General features: G+C 38.3%; 1 protein-coding gene across 3 annotated transcripts in view; it reads right to left on the bottom strand.

The window, feature by feature from the left end:
* Positions 1–2,564: 2,564 nt before the first annotated feature.
* The window catches only part of pcdh7b (protocadherin 7b), a 246,058-nt gene continuing 231,008 nt past the window's right edge, over positions 2,565–17,614 (bottom strand). For 2 of the 3 annotated variants that reach the window (XM_060916460.1, XM_060916553.1), the window contains exon 3: positions 2,565–6,809. In XM_060916460.1, the coding sequence (XP_060772443.1) occupies positions 6,373–6,809 (437 nt within the window). In that variant the 3' untranslated portion in view covers positions 2,565–6,372. The remainder of the gene's footprint in view (positions 6,810–17,614) is intronic. The other variant, XM_060916799.1, reaches the window with a different exon arrangement.

The raw sequence follows: 17,614 nt of genomic DNA, 5'->3' as shown, positions 1-17,614 counted from the left end.
TTTATAACAGTTTATCGACTATTGGCAATTTAGGGGAAAGAAAGAAGTGTGTGTGTGTGTGTGTGTGTGTGTGTGTGTGTGTGTGTGTGTGTGTGTGTGTGACAGAGAGAGAGATCAATAGAATTTATTCAATGTCCATTCTCAGAATCTGAAACTCTAAATGAGTGTTTTATGAAAGGAAATTTCATTTGTTTGGTTCAAGGTTCAATGCGATTAGTCTAATATTCAATGCTCACGCAATTAGTCTAAGACTGTAAGTTACTGTAGCCCTAGATTCCTATTTAAGTTCCCCTTTGCTATTATAATATCCTTCACTCTTCTGGGAAGGATTTCCACAAGATTTTGGAACATGGATATGGGGATTTGTGCTCATTCACCTACAAGACCATTGGTGAGGTCAGGCACAGATGTTGAAAGCTCACTTTGTGCACAGTGGCAGTGCCATGTTAGAACATGTTTGTGGTCCTTAGTTCCAGTGAAGGGAAATTGTAATGCTGTAGCATGCAGAGACATTATATACAATTGTGTCCTTCTGACTTTGTGGCAATAGTCTGGGGAAGAAGCACATATGGGTGTAATGGTGTCCACATATTATGGCCATATAGTGTACAGTATATAAAGGTATCCTCTCATCATGCAGTATTGCATAACTTACCACATAATCCATAAATATATACCATTCATCAGAAATGTGCAAGGGAAAGTCATTTTGGAACAATTCATTGAAAATACACCAAATTGATATTAAATAAACTTCCATTCATTGGAGGTCTAGCAGCGAAGCTACAGAACCCCATTGTGTTTCTATGTATTCTTATTATTGTTCAACTTTCTTCCGTAATGGAAGTCTATGGCAACCTATAGAACCGTATGGTAAAAAGTTGTGAAATTTTGCACACACATTGGGGATGGCACCCTGATTAAATTTTATTTGCTTTGCTTTAGTCTTTCTGTGCAGGATAAGCAAAATAAAATCATCTTTCCATGAGCACTTTACAGTGAAATTTCTATTTTACATAATGCAATGTAAATAGATGTCATAAATCAACTCTGGCTTGGTCTGTTATTTTTGTCAAGTGTTAACTCACAATGGGCGGCACGGTGGTGTAGTGGTTAGCGCTGTCGCCTCACAGCAAGAAGGTCCGGGTTCGAGCCCCGTGGCCGGTGAGGGCCTTTCTGTGTGGAGTTTGCATGTTCTCCCCGTGTCCGCGTGGGTTTCCTCCGGGAGCTCCGGTTTCTCCCACAGTCCAAAGACATGCAGGTTAGGTTAACTGGTGACTCTAAATTGACCATAGGTGTGAATGTGAGTGTGAATGGTTGTCTGTGTCTATGTGTCAGCCCTGTGATGACCTGGCGACTTGTCCAGGGTGTACCCCCCCTTTCACCCATAGTCAGCTGGGATAGGCTCCAGCTTGCCTGCAACCCTGTAGAACAGGATAAAGCGGCTAGAGATAATGAGATAATGATAATAATGAGTTAACTCACAATTTGCAGTATCTCATAATATTTAAGGATATAAGGATAAACCCATTATTCAATACTGCACATATAAGTGTGCCATAGCAGTTGGTCAAAACAAAGAATTTGTGTGTCTGTTTTGAAGACTTATTCCCATGATGATAAACTAACACTAATATTTAAAAGTCAGAACTTTGACAAGGGCAACGCTCAGAACAAAATGCATAATTATGATGCAATTTTTAAATCAAATTACGTTTAAGTTTTTGTGGGATTTAGGGAAATGTAAATTGTGGTTTGGTGATACTTGACATGGAGAATACTGTATATCAAAACCACCTCCTTAGTTTTAGCAGATGGAAAAGTCAGAAATACTAATCTTCTCCATGGTAATTAGTTCATGCACCAATAGGCAAACAAAGCAGACAGACAGGATGGACTTACAGTGTCTGTCATGGGCAGCAAAAAAAAAAAAAGGCCAAGGATATTTTTGTACCTATCCAAGTCATTTTAAAGTGCTCAGTGTTTTGTTGTACAATTGTGAAAATATGATGAAGCCCAAGCCATGTGCTGAAATTGCACAGACTAGCATTCAGACCTCGGATAACAGGTTTAAATGATATTCAGTCAGTAATTCTAGCAATCTAAGAGGCATGAACTACATGTAGGCATTTCTAATTATCTAAATTGGGTGCCCAGAAAATTGACCTCAGGATGTGTGTAACCCATCTCTTAATACTAAGAACTTCCCTATTGTAGGTCCTGACATAATGTTTGGATCACAAACTCTGCTAGTGGCCTGATACACATATGCTGTTTTTTAGAGCTGGATTGTGTACATAACATTAACAGCAGTTCTAATCGTGATACAGATTTTACTACAAATGTGGCTGTCAGGTTATTAAAAAAAACTCCTCTATATACACTTAATTGGTAACTTTTTTTTGCAAATGTTCTTTGTATGTCTTAAAAAATTTTAATTATGAGAGTATCAGAGTAATATTAATTTGTTACAGCCTTGATGTTAATAATGTGCTAGGAGGATGTCAGACAAAATAAATGTCTTTTGTGCTCCTGTGCATATAATTAATGAACAGGAAGACAGGCACTTTTTAATTGTTATATTTTAATTTTTGAAGAGACAAAAAATGACAAGCAGTTTATTTACAGAAATACCTGTACAAAAGCAAAAATTAAATTAAGTAAAATAGTTCATAAATAGAGGTGGACTTCAGCGTTCAGTACATTTTGCCATGTTCAGCTAAGCTGCGTGCATAGTGACTCCTAATAAAACAATGATTAAAACTGATCATCAATTCTACATCAACATCCAAGTCGCAGGACAAATAGAGTATGGTTAATATTACAGATCTCTCCACTAGGGGTGAAATGTCTGACAACTCAAGGTTTAATCTTAAGTTCAGAACTGACAGAACACACGCCTCAATTTGTGAGAAGGATAAACTACAGACTTTCTGCTTTCAGCAATGCTGGCTTTAATCTAATCTCTGCTAAGAGGAGAAATATTTTCTATTATTAGTTATCAAAGCTTATCTATTTCTTCAAGATTCAATTGCTCTTTCTTTCACATTCATCAATATTTATCTCTTGTTTCTCTCAAATTGACATTTATTATCTGTATAGTAATATGTAATATAGTATTCTGCATGTCTACAAATGCATATTTCTCCCATAGAGGTGTATGTTTTGCCAGCACACATTTCCATATATGTTTTTCTTTTCTCCCAGCTGGTCTTTTGCCTATTAGCATTTAGTAAAACCACCAGACAATCAGTTTTATGTCTATACTAGACAAACTTAGTTTAACTCTTCATTCTGCATTGAGCTTAACTAATGCAGCATTTACTTTACTGATAATTTCATTATCCTTACTATCATGACTATGATGATCTCATTAGCAACTTTTTTTATATATATATTATGTATATAAATAGTGGTTTGGTCAAGTAATCATGCGAAAATTTGAAATCGGATGGATTCATATGCTAGGAGATTGCCTAAAACGTGTACAGTTGTTACTTATTGATAGACTTGACAACATTTGACCAATCTAACATGAAGAAGTCACAAGATAAAAGCTTTGTTTTAGTGTTTCTTTTCAGTATCATATAAACAGGGTGTGTCATTTCCCCAGATAACACCCTTCATCCATCTCGATTTGTATACTAGTCAAAATGATGAGTCATACCAAGAACGGTATAAAAAGGCACAGTTGCATATTTTGCATTCACTCTATAGATTTGTTTTGATTTTTTTCCTTTTTTTTTTTTACAGAAGCATTCTAATTATACAAAGTGGCACAGGAAATGATAAAGAAAAAATGAATAAAGCTCAACACAGGGAGTCATTACCAAGTTTACATTAAAAAAATAAAATAAAAAAAAATAATAATTTAAAAAAAAATAGACAGAACTTTAAATCATGCCGGCTGAGTATGGTGTTGGATTATGTTATACATGTGTGATGTGACAAGCAATCTTTCAGTGTGTCAGTGATATCAATGTGAGCATGTGGTAAATTGAGATAGAAAGAAAAAAAAGATATTTGATCAGAAGAATGAAGACATTTACCAAATGTGTGATGCTAAATAAAGCAATGAATCATTGTAGTATACATAATTCATTTTTCATCCTTTTCAAACTCATAATCTAAGACATACTACATGTATGTTTATAATGTTTGTTTATAACAAAAGCAAGCAATGGTCCTCCAAGCTCACACAGTAAGATTTTTTTTTAAATACATTTCCTTTTTTTCCATTTTTTTCCTTCATAATATGTGAAGTAGAATCCCTTTAAACGTGCAATAAAAAGTACATATTTCTGTATACAGTGGATAAGCATCAGAGCACTTCTTTTAACGACAAGTAGAACACACAGACTATAGATTCAGGCTGCGAGAAAAAAAAAAGTGCAGTCCATTCAGACTCAGGGTTCTCCAGGGTACAAAAAAGTAAATCCATTGCATCTGATTATTGTCACCCAGTTTTAAAGGCAGGATTAGAGCCTTAGAAGTGTACACTCAACCAAAAACTTGGGTTACTTGATGGAATTTTGAGCACAGGACCTTAACATGTGAAAGTATGTGTATTTAAGTGTTTGTATGCATTTCAGAAAGGACATCATCTAACGGCTGTTTCTCTAGCCTCAGACTCTACAGTTAAACTTGCATGTATTTAAACCAACATACAACCAGATTCTCAGTTTGCCTCCTCTTTAATACCAAATACCATGTCATATTCTTCCCAGGACTTTATTATTATTATTATTATTATTATTATTATTAATTTTTTTTTTTTATGACAACATTTGTTTTTGCATGGCCACAAGTGCTCCTTTAGCCCAATGACATCGTAAAGATACCTGTTTTGATTGTACAAATCTATTTAGCTGGTGGATCCTCATTCCCTCAGTGTGTTTGTGTATCATTATTCACTGGTTTGATTAGGAGACTAGTCATTTCAGGTGTGTCTTCTGTATTTTAGGTAGGTGTTATTGAGAATGAATACTTCTATGTTCCTTGGGTTTATTGCTCAGTTTAACACTCATACTTTGAGAATGTTATACAGGACCAGCCCAAGCATGTGGTCTGTGGGACCAAATCATCTTAATCATTTCCTGGTAGCTAGTCATTTATCTAACAAGATATCCTAATTGCCAGTTAGGTCCTATGTGTGTGTGTCTGTGTGTGTGTAAGGTGCCATGTGTGTTTGTGTGCATGTGTAACTCATTGTGTGCCATAGGTCACGAAGGGTTTCAGTTTAAGTCTTAGACAGCAATAAAGAAAATGGCATAGATCATGTCAAGATCTCCTAGAGTTGACACTGTTTGTGGAATTACAGCACTAACAGGCGACCCAAGAAATGTCAAGAACTCCCACAATGCAGCAGTGTACAGAGAAAGGACAGGGGCCAAGAGTTTGGTGAGTTGGCAGCTTAGGTATAAAGCATGTGTCCCCAATATGTTTAGCATATTTATGTACAACTCGTCACCCACATAAGATCCTGTGAGTGTGTGTGTGTGTGTGTGTGTGTGTGTGTGTGTGTGTGTGTGTGTGTGTGTGTCTGTGTTTGAAAAGCAGATAGGCACACAGGTAAACTCGCTTCTTGCAGTGTAAGTTCACCATTTACAGCTTGTATGCCACCATTTAGATATCTACAGACCCATTCTAAAGGTTACAGTCACTGGAAATGTTACTAGTACACAAGGACATGCTCCAGGTGTTTTCTGAATGAATCCCATTACTATTTGTTGATAATGTGATACATCAATTCTTTCTTGTCCACGATTGATCAGTTTTCTTGTTTTTGGTGTCTCTTTGAATGCATGGTTGTCCAGTGTAACTAGTCCAATGCTTGGACAGATTGCATAAGTATACAATAATTAAAGCAAACTAAAGAAAAAAAATCTCTTCAATTCCAATCCCCTCCAGGAACATTAACACAAAATTAAAAATTACAAATAAAAAATAAAACAGCACCAGTCTTGCCTCCTGTCATCTATTTAGCATTAATTAGAAAAAGAAAGAATAAAAAAGAATAAACATCCTAAAAAGTATAGTCCAAGTCATCCAGGGCTAGATTTTGCATGCATGCTTATGATGAATTCTACACAACCAGGCAGCACTTTGGGAAAAGTCAGAGGGCCCAGAATTCTAGCAGCAAAATGACACAGGACTCATCCACCAGCATCCCTCTCTCTCCACCTCTATTCCTCCTCCTCTGTCTCCTCCAAATCTACAAACCTGTTAACCATGTTTTTATGTCTTTTACTCACTGCTTATATCAAACAAGCACACATTTCATACCAGGCTTTGGCGCTAAGAGCGTCTCTGAAATTGCCGAAGAGTCATTGTTGGAACGAATATTGACTTGTGACTCATTCACTGGGACATTCACAGGTAAACCTCACGTCTGGTGAGCGTCCCACATTGAGTGGGTTTATATTCACCTGTGGGTGCCAGTGGAATTTCTTCAACAGGCCGAGACGTTTCTTCACTAGCAGAGAAGGCGGCCGAGCTGAAAGCATCGTAGGCCGAAGAGGAGGAAGAGGAGGAGGCCATTTTCTTGTTGAGGAGATTGCGGTTGCGGTCTCCGAGCAGGTGCGAGGGCTCTCCATTGGCCACAGCAAGTGGATCGGAGCTTGTGGCTTGTTCAACGCCGCTGCACCCGGCTGAGCTCGAGTTGAAGGTGGAGAGTTTGGGAGGGGTGGCCTTGGGCCTGCGCTCGGGTGAAGTGCGCACTGGCATCCAGCAAGCGTCTGAGTGGCCATACTCGTCACACTCACGCGTACACTTCCCCGTCATGGCTACATCCGGCAGGGGCCGAGAGTCTGCACAAACACACAAAGAAACACATTGAGAGATAGTGTTAAGAGCAATATTTCAAATTCAGCAGCTTGAGAATATACAATAGTTGGACTGAGAAGAAAATTTAGGATTTAGTGTGCTATGTGCCTCATGAAGCCAAAAACTATTTCATATAATACTTCATTTCACGTGACAATTAACAGAGTGCACCAAGGTACAGTAATAAATTTGTTTCAGATTAAATGCAACTAATTGTTTTTCTGCAGCAAAACAGTCATTATTTTTCATTTTTTTAGCTTCATGGTTAACACATACCACATAACACAAAATGACACAAACAAAGAAAAAAAGTAAATAATAAACCAAGTGATGTGAGTTCTCTTAAAATAATGCCATGCTTCCAAAAGAAAAAAAAAAGAAAAAAAAATTTGTGAGGGCAAATCATCTGTTCTGTGAATTCTATCTCTAAAATAAATAAAACCTCTATTCTGGGTGTGTATTTCACTTGTTGCCTTTTTGTGTTTGTAGGAATGTGTGTGTGTGTGTGTGTGTGTGTGTGTGTGTGTGTGTGTGTGTGTGTGTGTGTGTGTGTGTGTGCACATGCGCACGTGTGTGTTTGCTTGTTTTTCCCCCAATTAATAATCCGAATCTACAATGTAATAACTCACACAATTTAAGTCTCAGAGAGCAGATGTAGGAGATAGCAGTTTATTATGTAAAAAGTAGTTTAATTTAACCACTACTTCTGTATGTTTTCATTATTCAGTGGAAAAGAAGCAACTTTCTATAGTCACTTTACACCGACTAATATCAGGGTGTTTTGATAATAGTGAGCCTATGGAACTTGGACTTGTTCTTTTTTTTTTCTGGAAATATATATTCAAGAGTTAAGAAAAAAAGACTCAAGGTTTTACTTCAGAGTGAGATCGAGCATATATTCTTCACCTGAACACTGGCAACTTATGTGCAGAAACGTGGGCTTGTAGATGCATAAATAAATGAATAAATCCATCAATAAATAACACTAATAAACGTTTTATTAGTTTGCAAAAGTGATGAGCATAAAAAATATGGACCAGCCTGGATTACACAGGGAACTGAAAGGAAGCGTACAGAAAAAGCTTTTTCTTGCTGTTTCTGATTGTTCTTTAGTGCCAAAAAAGTGTCAAAGCTTTAATGTTAAAGGTGGTCAGTTAATGACCAAATGTGGGTTATGACACAAACAACAGGGGTGAGTGCAAATCCAAAAAGAAAGCATGCTGTCTTTGGCTGAAGAGATTAAAAAAAAAAGTTTTAACCATCTCTTACTTTTATTGTTCTTTTTCTCCTGTAAAGAAAGAATGAGATAGAATCACTGTTTGTTTTTTACACAGTGCTTCATCTTTGCAAATAAATAAATAAATAAATAAATATAAAAGAATAGAGCTGCCAAATGTGTTATAGCAAATTTAATTTATATGGTGAGAAAAAAACTAGACAGTGTGCACAAACAAATGTGTTGAAATTTGGAAGCACTGGTTAGTCACAGAAAAAAAATTCAGCAGCTAATATAAGATCTACTAACAGCACGCAAGAGTGATAAAAGCATACCTAGAAAATGTGCTATTAATTCAAGCATATTAGTTCAAAACAGACAAAACCTAGCAAGCCTATGAAGCTGTAGTTACACACTGCTTTGCTTCCCTGTGAGATGAACTCCTTTTCTGTGAATCCTTTTCATCTATCTCTTATGAATCCCTGTTCAGGTCCCTTATATTAACCTCCACCACTCCTGAACATGTTCACCTGACCTGAGTGATTGTTGCTAGGCTGTTGCTAACATGCTCCCATGTGATATCCTATTAGCCTCTGATTCGTGATGAGTTGAGTTAGGGTTCGCTGAGGCTGACGTGAACTTTAGTACCACAGTAGGTCATTAAAGACCAGTGTGGGCATGTTTGAAGGCTGCAGCACTCACGCTGGGCTCATATTAAGAAAGTCAAGCTGGATGGATGGTAGCTCTAGGGAGAGGCATGAAGGTACAATTGATAAGCTGAGTCATGCTCTGAAGCATGCTCAGTCATGCTAAACTGATGAATGTGTGTGTGCGGTCTCGGATCTACAGCCAGTCAATTATACCAACACATTTCTAACACTGCTATATCCTATGGAGTAATCTATACAATGGGGCACTTGTGTGCATTCAAAGATGGGCTTCTAATGCTGAGCCTTATACCACAGTTTTGTTGAATTCTCAATTGGTCAGAAAGTGTTGAGCAATTTTTCTATCATTGGATGGCAATTCAAAGGTTTATACAGTATTAATGTGTTGGTTGTAATATGTTATCATTTCTATAGTAACAACTTAAGGTCAATTTATACTTCTGCATAAAATCTGTGCCATAGCTACAAAGCAAAGTATTGATACTTGCATGTAAGGTGCCTGTCTCCTCTAGGAGACGCTGTTACATGAAACACACCAGAATTCACTGATTTTATGCATAGAAGAAGAGTGGGGGAAAAAAAACAATGCGAGTTCCATCTTTCATTGTAGGAATAGTAAACAGAAAATAACACAGGAGAAATGTTGTTTTGAAACAAATTTACTTGGGGGGAAAGAAACCTTGCATGATTAATTATAAATCAAGTGAATTCTCACTGAAGGCATTTCTGAAGTGTTTTAACTTGTCTGTATTCAGCAGTATGAGTGGCTTGAAGCACTTCAGTGTAACTAGTGTTTAAATCCGCAGGATTAAACTGGCCGTTATAATGACCTAAAGCCACTCACTTCATTCATTTATATTAATGCAATACCATAATAGCAGATTTCTGATTTTTGCAGAGAAAAAGTATGTATAAGGAAATGTAATGCTACCAAGCAAACCAACCACAGTTGTTACGGTTTGTGTTGCTGCGGTGTGTAGCAACATTTCTTGGTAGGTGTGTGTCAGGCTACGGTGTAGGGTATGTGGCTATGTCATACCTTTGGCATATATTTTACGCAAAAGTATAAATTGGCCTTTACACACGAATGTGTATGATGGACACATAAATGGATAAAGAAAAATAAAAATATTTATTTAACATTTTGGGAAGGAGTCTTCTGTGTCAAGGCTGTGTAAAAGTCAGATGGAAAACCATCAAGATGTTGGATTTTGCATTTTTATGTCTCATTAACCCCGAGAGAGAGAGAGAGAGAGAGTCAGGAAAAAATATGTTGAGGAAACGATTGATAGCTTCTATAACTTAAGTGAAAACCTGAAATGCAACAAACGGTCCCCAACATTAAAATGGGCAAAACATGACATTTCTTTCTTTTGTTTTAAATAAAAAAAATTGTTAGTGTTAGTAAATTGCTATGGTATAAGAGGAGTAAAACACTTTTGGATGCAGGAATGCCAGGGTAGTGACAATAATACCGCTTCATGCCAGCTTGCATCACAACACCCAGTCACTGATTATTTTCCTATAACAGCATGTCCTGTCATGTTATATTCCTTAGTTAACAAATGGTGAACATACTGCAAATTACACAATATTCAAACAAACACTTTTGTAAGATTATATACTCCAATTCCAGGAATGAAAATGATGATTGATATGTCTAATATCTAGAGTCCGTGTTAAATCCAGTGCAGTATCCCCTGCAGTAGTGTAGAAAGGGCAATAAGATCTCACTTTTACTTCTCCTGCTTGACACTTCCCTGTCTGCTTTATAATGACCATCAGGATGAGGGTTTGTCTCTGCTACACCTTTTTCTCTCCCTCTCTATCACACATACACCCAGGCATCTGTCCGACAATTAAGCCATCAGGGCCTTGTTGTTGTTCTCAGCCTTTAGCCAGAATTCTTTGCGAGCTCTCCAGGGGGCACCAAATTGCACTAAACCACTGGCTGTTGGTTAAAGTGTCAGAGTGCAGCTGGTAATCATATCACTTCAATCATTCCCTCTGACCACCTGAATCCTCTCACAGAGGATTTCACTTGAATTTACTCCCCAGGCCTTCCTTTTTTCCATTTTTCGTCTTTAGAGAATTTGTTATTAGAATGACACCCTTATTAATTAATGGTTATTATGGGATTTCTGTTACAGTTTTACTATTATAACTCAGCAGGATGTTAATGGTCAAGTGTAACGAGTTGATTTGCGTAGTGCACTTGATGCAACAATTGGATTTGGCTAACCCAAGACACATTAAATTACACAAATAAATGCATGTGGGTAATATTATTAGTAGAAGACAATCCAGATGCAAGACACATGATCAGATTTAAATGGGGTCAAAGAAGTGTCATGTAATTGAATGTGAATTTATTCAAGCTGTTTGCTGACTGCAAACTATCAATGTCTATGCATCTGAATGTGAATGTCTACTAGAGTTTGATTAATCTCAGCCTTTTGGGTTTAATCTCAGTTAAGGAGAGTTATTCACTTTCTCTCTTCAAAGTACAGATGAGGCCAACATATTAATGTCTTCCTTTTTTTCATTCAAATGAGAAATCCAGTCACTGCAACAAAACCATCTGGCCATATTCAAAGCACTGGAAAGCAGCAACAAATTTGAATGATCAGGCAGTAATGCATCAGAGGTTACAATTCATGGTACTGCATTAAATTTGGTAAAGAAAAGTTAATCATTGTGTTCTAGCACTTATCATAATTATTATACAGGAAGCTATCTATATTTAACTTGCCTCAGGTATACTATGTATTTTGGTCGATGTGGTAAGCAGGAATGCATGTGTCTGCTAATTTCATTGCACCTGAGACAGAACATACATAGTTCTATTTTAGATGCTGGTCACTGCATGGCTAAGGAGCATGTAATTGTAATTTTTACTATCTATGTCTCTCTTTCCTTTCATTATATGCATATTATGGAGTGAATTTAAATCATCAATCAAGTAAGTACCATGAACCTGAACACAATCCAATAATAGAGGAAATATGTTTTTCCTCTACTCGAAGCATGTATAATTAAATCACTAATGTGTATTTGCTCTGGCATTCAGTGTAAATGTGCCCTCTCTTTGTAAAGACCCTGAATAGGGCCAAGAGTCAAAATGGGATCTAGCTGATTAGTATTGTTTAAATACTGCAGTGGGCAAACAAGGTCAAGAGCACTTTTCATTCTACCATATTATTACACATAGAGGCATAGAGGCAAACACACACTTAAAAGTACAGTAAAAGGTCATTCTATTGAGGAAAATGCATGAGTGGAGCTGACAATATTGCTTCTCATTAGGGTTTCCAAATCCCATTGACCCTAAGGCCAAGTTTACATTAGACCATATCTGTCTCATTTTCTTCGCGGATGCACTGTCCGTTTACATTAAAACGCCTGGAAACGCCGGGAAACGGGAATCCGCCAGCGTCCACGTATTCAGTCCAGATCGTGTCTGGTCCGGTGCTGTGTAAACATTGAGAATACACGGATACGCTGTGCTGAGCTCTAGCTGGTGTCATCATTGGACAACGTCACTGTGACATCCACCTTCCTGATTCGCTGGCGTTGGTCATGTGATGCGACTGCTGAAAAACAGCGCGGACTTCCGCCTTGTATCACCTTTCATTAAAGAGTATAAAAGTATGAAAATACTGCAAATACTGATGCAAATACTGCCCATTGTGTAGTTATAATTGTCTTTAGGCTTGCCATCCTTCCACTTGCAAGTGGTAAGTGACGCGCATGCCCGATATGCACTGAGATCACACACACAGCGGCTCAGTCCCGAATCACTGCTCGTGTGCTTCACTCACGCGCTCTGTGAGCTGCGCAGGGCCGGAGTGCGCACCCTCCAGAGGGCACTCGCTGTTCAGGGCAGAGTGATTTGGAGCGCAGGATGCCTGCGGAGCCAAGCGTATCCGTGTATTGGCGTTGCTGTGTGCACACGAATCGTGTATTGGCGTTGCTGTGTGCACGCTAATCGTTTTAAAAACGTTAATCTGATGATCCACTGATACGGTCTAATGTAAACCCCACCTAAATCTGAACCTCCAGTCAGTTTGAAGACTACAGGCTCACTGCAGCCAGGCTTCGGAAGAGTTGAACAAATGAGGCCATGCTTGGGCCGGAAATGCTAGCGGCTCGGCGGTGTACTAACTGTCGTGCCGCATAGTCTGCTTTTCTGCCAACAGGGGCTTAGTGCATAATGTGTGCCATTTTCTAGCTAGTCCCTTTGAGTACATTCAAAAGAGGCATAAACTTCAACCCGCCAGAACGATTGAAAATGAGGAATGAAGGATTGGGTGCAGTGGAAGAAATGGTTCTGAGCTATTCTGCAAGTTAATTACATATGGACAAAAGTGGATTCTTGGGCGCAGTCAGTTCCCTGCTGTTGGGCGGCTGGTGACAGAGTAACTGCAGGGTCATATGTGGGCCAAACACCCAAGTGATTGACAGAAAGATTTGGAAGAATTTGGAATGTGTGTGTGTGTGTGTCCTGATGAGAATTAAAGGAAGGGAAAGTGGCTCCGTGTGTGAGTATGTGTGTTTTCTTCACTGTAATATTAGCTTTTTCCTGCTGAGAACAGCTGAACTCGACAGTCTGGTGTTTTGATCTGTTTTCTGGATGGGAAGCCCAGCAACAACACTACAGGCAAATGCTGACCCCTCTGCCCAGTCTGTGCTTGTGTGTGTGTGTGTGTGTGTGAGAGAGAGAGAGAGAGAGAGAGAGAGAGAGAGAGAGAGAGGGAACAGTTTATAACTTGGCACTCTGTCCAAAGTCTGTTTACATGCATGTTACATGTAATGTGACCCAAACTGTAATACATACACAGTGGAATTTAGTGCAAATGTTCTAATAAAAATGAAAAATGTGTGAGTTCTATGTTACATAGGATTGCATTGCTTTTTTTTTTTAACTGGTCTGAAATTATGGTATCCTATGCAAAATGACTAGAAATAAGGACATGAACTTAAAATATTAGTTCAATTCCAACTCATAAACTTTTAAACTTTCAACTTTTAAACTAAATTTAAACTTTAAATATGGATCATGAACTTGCATTAAATGTTTGCCACTATACAGGATGTGTAGCTAGAGAATTTCTTGGAGCAAATAGTCAAATTAGTCATCTGTTTAATGGATTACACCCACATCCTCATTTTACCCACACTCATATTGTATTGGCCTCAATCAATTTACTCAATAATGGTATTTTTATTCCAATTAAACCATCAAATTATTAACCCCTTCGGACATCTCATCTCATCTCATTATCTCTAGCCGCTTTATCCTGTTCTACAGGGTCGCAGGCAAGCTGGAGCCTATCCCAGCTGACGACAGGCGAAAGGCGGGGTACACCCTGGACAAGTCGCCAGGTCATCACAGGGCTGACACATAGACACAGACAACCATTCATACCTATGGTCAATTTAGAGTCACCAGTTAACCTAACCTGCATGTCTTTGGACTGTGGGGGAAAATGGAGCACCTGGAGGAAACCCACGCGGACACGGGGAGAACATGCAAACTCCGCACAGAAAGGCCCTCATCGGCCACGGGGCTCAAACCCGGACCTTCTTGCTGTGAGGCGACAGCGCTAACCACTACACCACCGTGCCACCCCCCTTCGAACATAATGTGTACAATTGTACAAATGAAGTTCCATAGCATTTTTCCTTGTGTCCAAAGGGGATAATGCAACATATAAACATAGCTACTAAGTAACAGTAATGCACAACAGCATGGCCAGCAAAAAAACAAACACCCTCAAAACACACAGGCTATCTGTAATATTCCTACCAGCCTCAAAATAAAGTTAATAAAAATAACCACAGAATCACTCTAATTGCCTGCAAAAGTTTCACATGCTCCCTGCATTCCACGTTTACAATAAAAAGCTTGTGTGACTGTCTGTACTTTTCTCCTCTCACACTCTAATCTGGATTCTGCATCTTTCTTCCTTCTTTAACAATCTAATGAACATCAAATTCTCCCTCTTTAACAGTTCATTAAAATGCCTGTCTTGGGACACTTCACATGATTCCCATTTTGCCATAAAGGAGAGACCAGGGAGCTGCTTGTCCTTCTCACAAACCCTTTTTTCGAGAGCAGCTATGAAGCTTCAAAAAGTATTTTGTGTAGTTTGTAGTGTATAGCTACAAATGTAAAGTGCTCAGCAATTCTTAATGCAAACAACATGCTGCAGTAAAAGGGTTATATTAAGAGTGTGATGATGATAATACATTATCTTTTATTACACCCATCTATCATATGGGCATATAAGAGAGAACAAGAGAGAAAGACAAAGAGAGAGATTTCCTTATATCAGTTCCATTCAATTGGCATGTACTGGGCTGAGTTAGCTGACTGATTATTGGCCATAATGATGAGCTAGCCATATACTTGGCTATGTATAGAAGACAGACAGTGACCTCCACAATTATTGGCACCCCTTCTAAAAATGAGTAAAAAAGGTTGGAAAAAATCCACCTTTTGGCAAAGTAGCGTCATCTCACACTGAAAAATGAGAACAAAGCCAACCTTTACTTGAAATAAATTTATTCAGAGAAAAACAAATCTCTCATCAAGAGATAATTATTTTCAACAAAAACACATCTGTCACCCCTGTCATTGGCACCCCTGGAAATTATAGTGAACATAATGTAACTGAAGCAGGTTTCCCATTTAAATTGTAGATTTTTTAGTTGATTGGAGTGTGTAGGAACTTTCAAGCTGTAATCCATGACTTCCTGATTAACTGGGATACCAAGGCAAACCAAATGAGGGAGAATTGTGTTGACCTTCATAAGTCAGGGAATGATTATAAAAAATATAGCTACTCACCTGAAAATGTCCATTTCTACTGTTAGGGCAATAATAAAAAGTGGACACCAACTGGAACTGTTAGAAACTTGCCTGGAAGAGGATCCAAGTTTATTTTGCCCCCTTGTTCAGTGAGGAGGATGGTAAGAGAGGGAAAAAAAATCCCCAATGATGACTGTTGGTGAATTACAAGAAAAAGTAAAATCGTTGTGTTTCCAAGTCTCCAAAACCACAATCTGATGCCACCTCCATGCCAACAGATTATTTGGAAGGTTTGCCAGAAAAAAAAACCTTTTTCTGTCACTTAACCACAAATGTAAGCACCTGAAGTTTGCAAAACGCTACTACAACTTTGACTGGAATTGTGTTCTATGGTCTAATATACTAAAAATGGAGCTCAAGGTGGGTTTGGTGTAAAAAGTAGGATGGCAAAAATAAAAAGAACCTGATCCCAACTGTAAAATATCATGGAGGTTTTGTGATGTTTTGGGGCTCTTTTTCCTCCAAAGGCCCTGGAAACCTTGTTAGGATACATGGCATCATGAACTCCATGCAATACCAAGACATTTTAAATCAAAATCTGGCTGCTTCTGCCAGGAAAGTAAAACTAGATCATCACTGGATCTTCCAGCAGGACAATGATCTGAAGCATATGTCCAAATCAAGAAAAATGGTTAGCTGACCACAGAACCAAGCTTGTGTCATGGCCATCTCAGTCCCCTGACCTGAACCCCATTGAAAACCTGTGGGGTGAGCTGAATAAGAGAGTGCACAAGAAAGGGCCAAGGACCCTGGATGATCTGAAGAGATTCTGTTCAGAGAAATCATCTCAGATGCCCTGCTCTGTATCTCCAACCTTATAAATGTTATAGGAGAAGACTCATTGTTTTTTACTGGCAAAGGGAAGTTGTACAAAGTATTAAATACAAAGGTGTCAATAATAGTAGCACATGTGTTTTGCTGAAAATAATTGTCTTGATGAGGGATTTGTTTTTCTCTGAATACATTTATATCAATTAAAGGTTGGATTTTTCTCATTTTCCCAGTGTTATATGAAGCTACTTCACCAAAAGGTTGATTTTTTTCTAATCCTCTTTACTAAGCTTTACAAGGGGTGCCAATAATTGTGGAGGGCACTGTAGCTAACTGAGTACCGGTATATGGGCCCCCACACATGCACACTCTTCTGAACAAGTGTTTATATGTATATGGCATGCATATATAAACTAATGGGGAAAATCATAGCTTAATAGATGGCAGCAAAAGGAAAATAATATTTGTGTTCTTTTTAGCTACAGACTTCAAAGTAGGTCCTAAGACCCCAAGGGTGCATTATCTGTAGCCAGGAGGTCTATGATTTTTTTAATGTGATTTATTTTCATTACAATACAGTTGTAGGAACAACTATTAACTCCTATCATAATTATTGAGTTGCTATAGTTCCGATCCTCAATGATGGGTTACATGAATTAAATCACAAAACCCTAATAAGTATACAATATGCCAATTGTCAGAGATTGGTAGGATACAGATGCAAGTACAGAAGTAATCTTTATTAATAAAAGTGTAAACACACGGGCAAACAATCCAAATTGGCAGGCTAGACTCAATAACAAGGAAAACAAGCAAAAGGTCGGGCGAGGCACAAACAGACTAACACAGGTACAGAGAACAACAGAGACTAGGAACAGGCACAGGAATCAGAAAACCAGGAAATCTAACTTGGAAAATAAGGCTCGGTAATGCACACTGACGTCGCATAATACTTCGCACTGAACAGGAGTTTTCTCAGTCTTTATATAGGCACGCTGATGCCTCTTGATCATGTGCAGGTGTGCAGGGTCCGCTCAACGTGCATGCAGTTTGGAGCGCGCCCGAGAGACCTTTAGGTGTGTGTGCCAAAGCGTGCAGGACTGACACCAATCAACTACAACTATGTGATAGAAAAAAATAAAAAAATTTGAATTTTAAAATGGATTCTGTGATGAAAAGTTCTAGAGGAAAAATAAAATTCATTATATTCATATTTTACTCATATTTTTTAATACTGCAAGGAGTTGTTGGCTATAATGT

The sequence above is a fragment of the Neoarius graeffei genome, chromosome 1, assembly GCF_027579695.1.
Source record: "Neoarius graeffei isolate fNeoGra1 chromosome 1, fNeoGra1.pri, whole genome shotgun sequence".
Taxonomy (NCBI): Eukaryota; Metazoa; Chordata; class Actinopteri; order Siluriformes; family Ariidae; genus Neoarius; species Neoarius graeffei.
The sequence above is the reverse complement of the archived record's forward strand: the minus strand, read 5'-3'. Positions and strand labels throughout refer to the sequence as shown.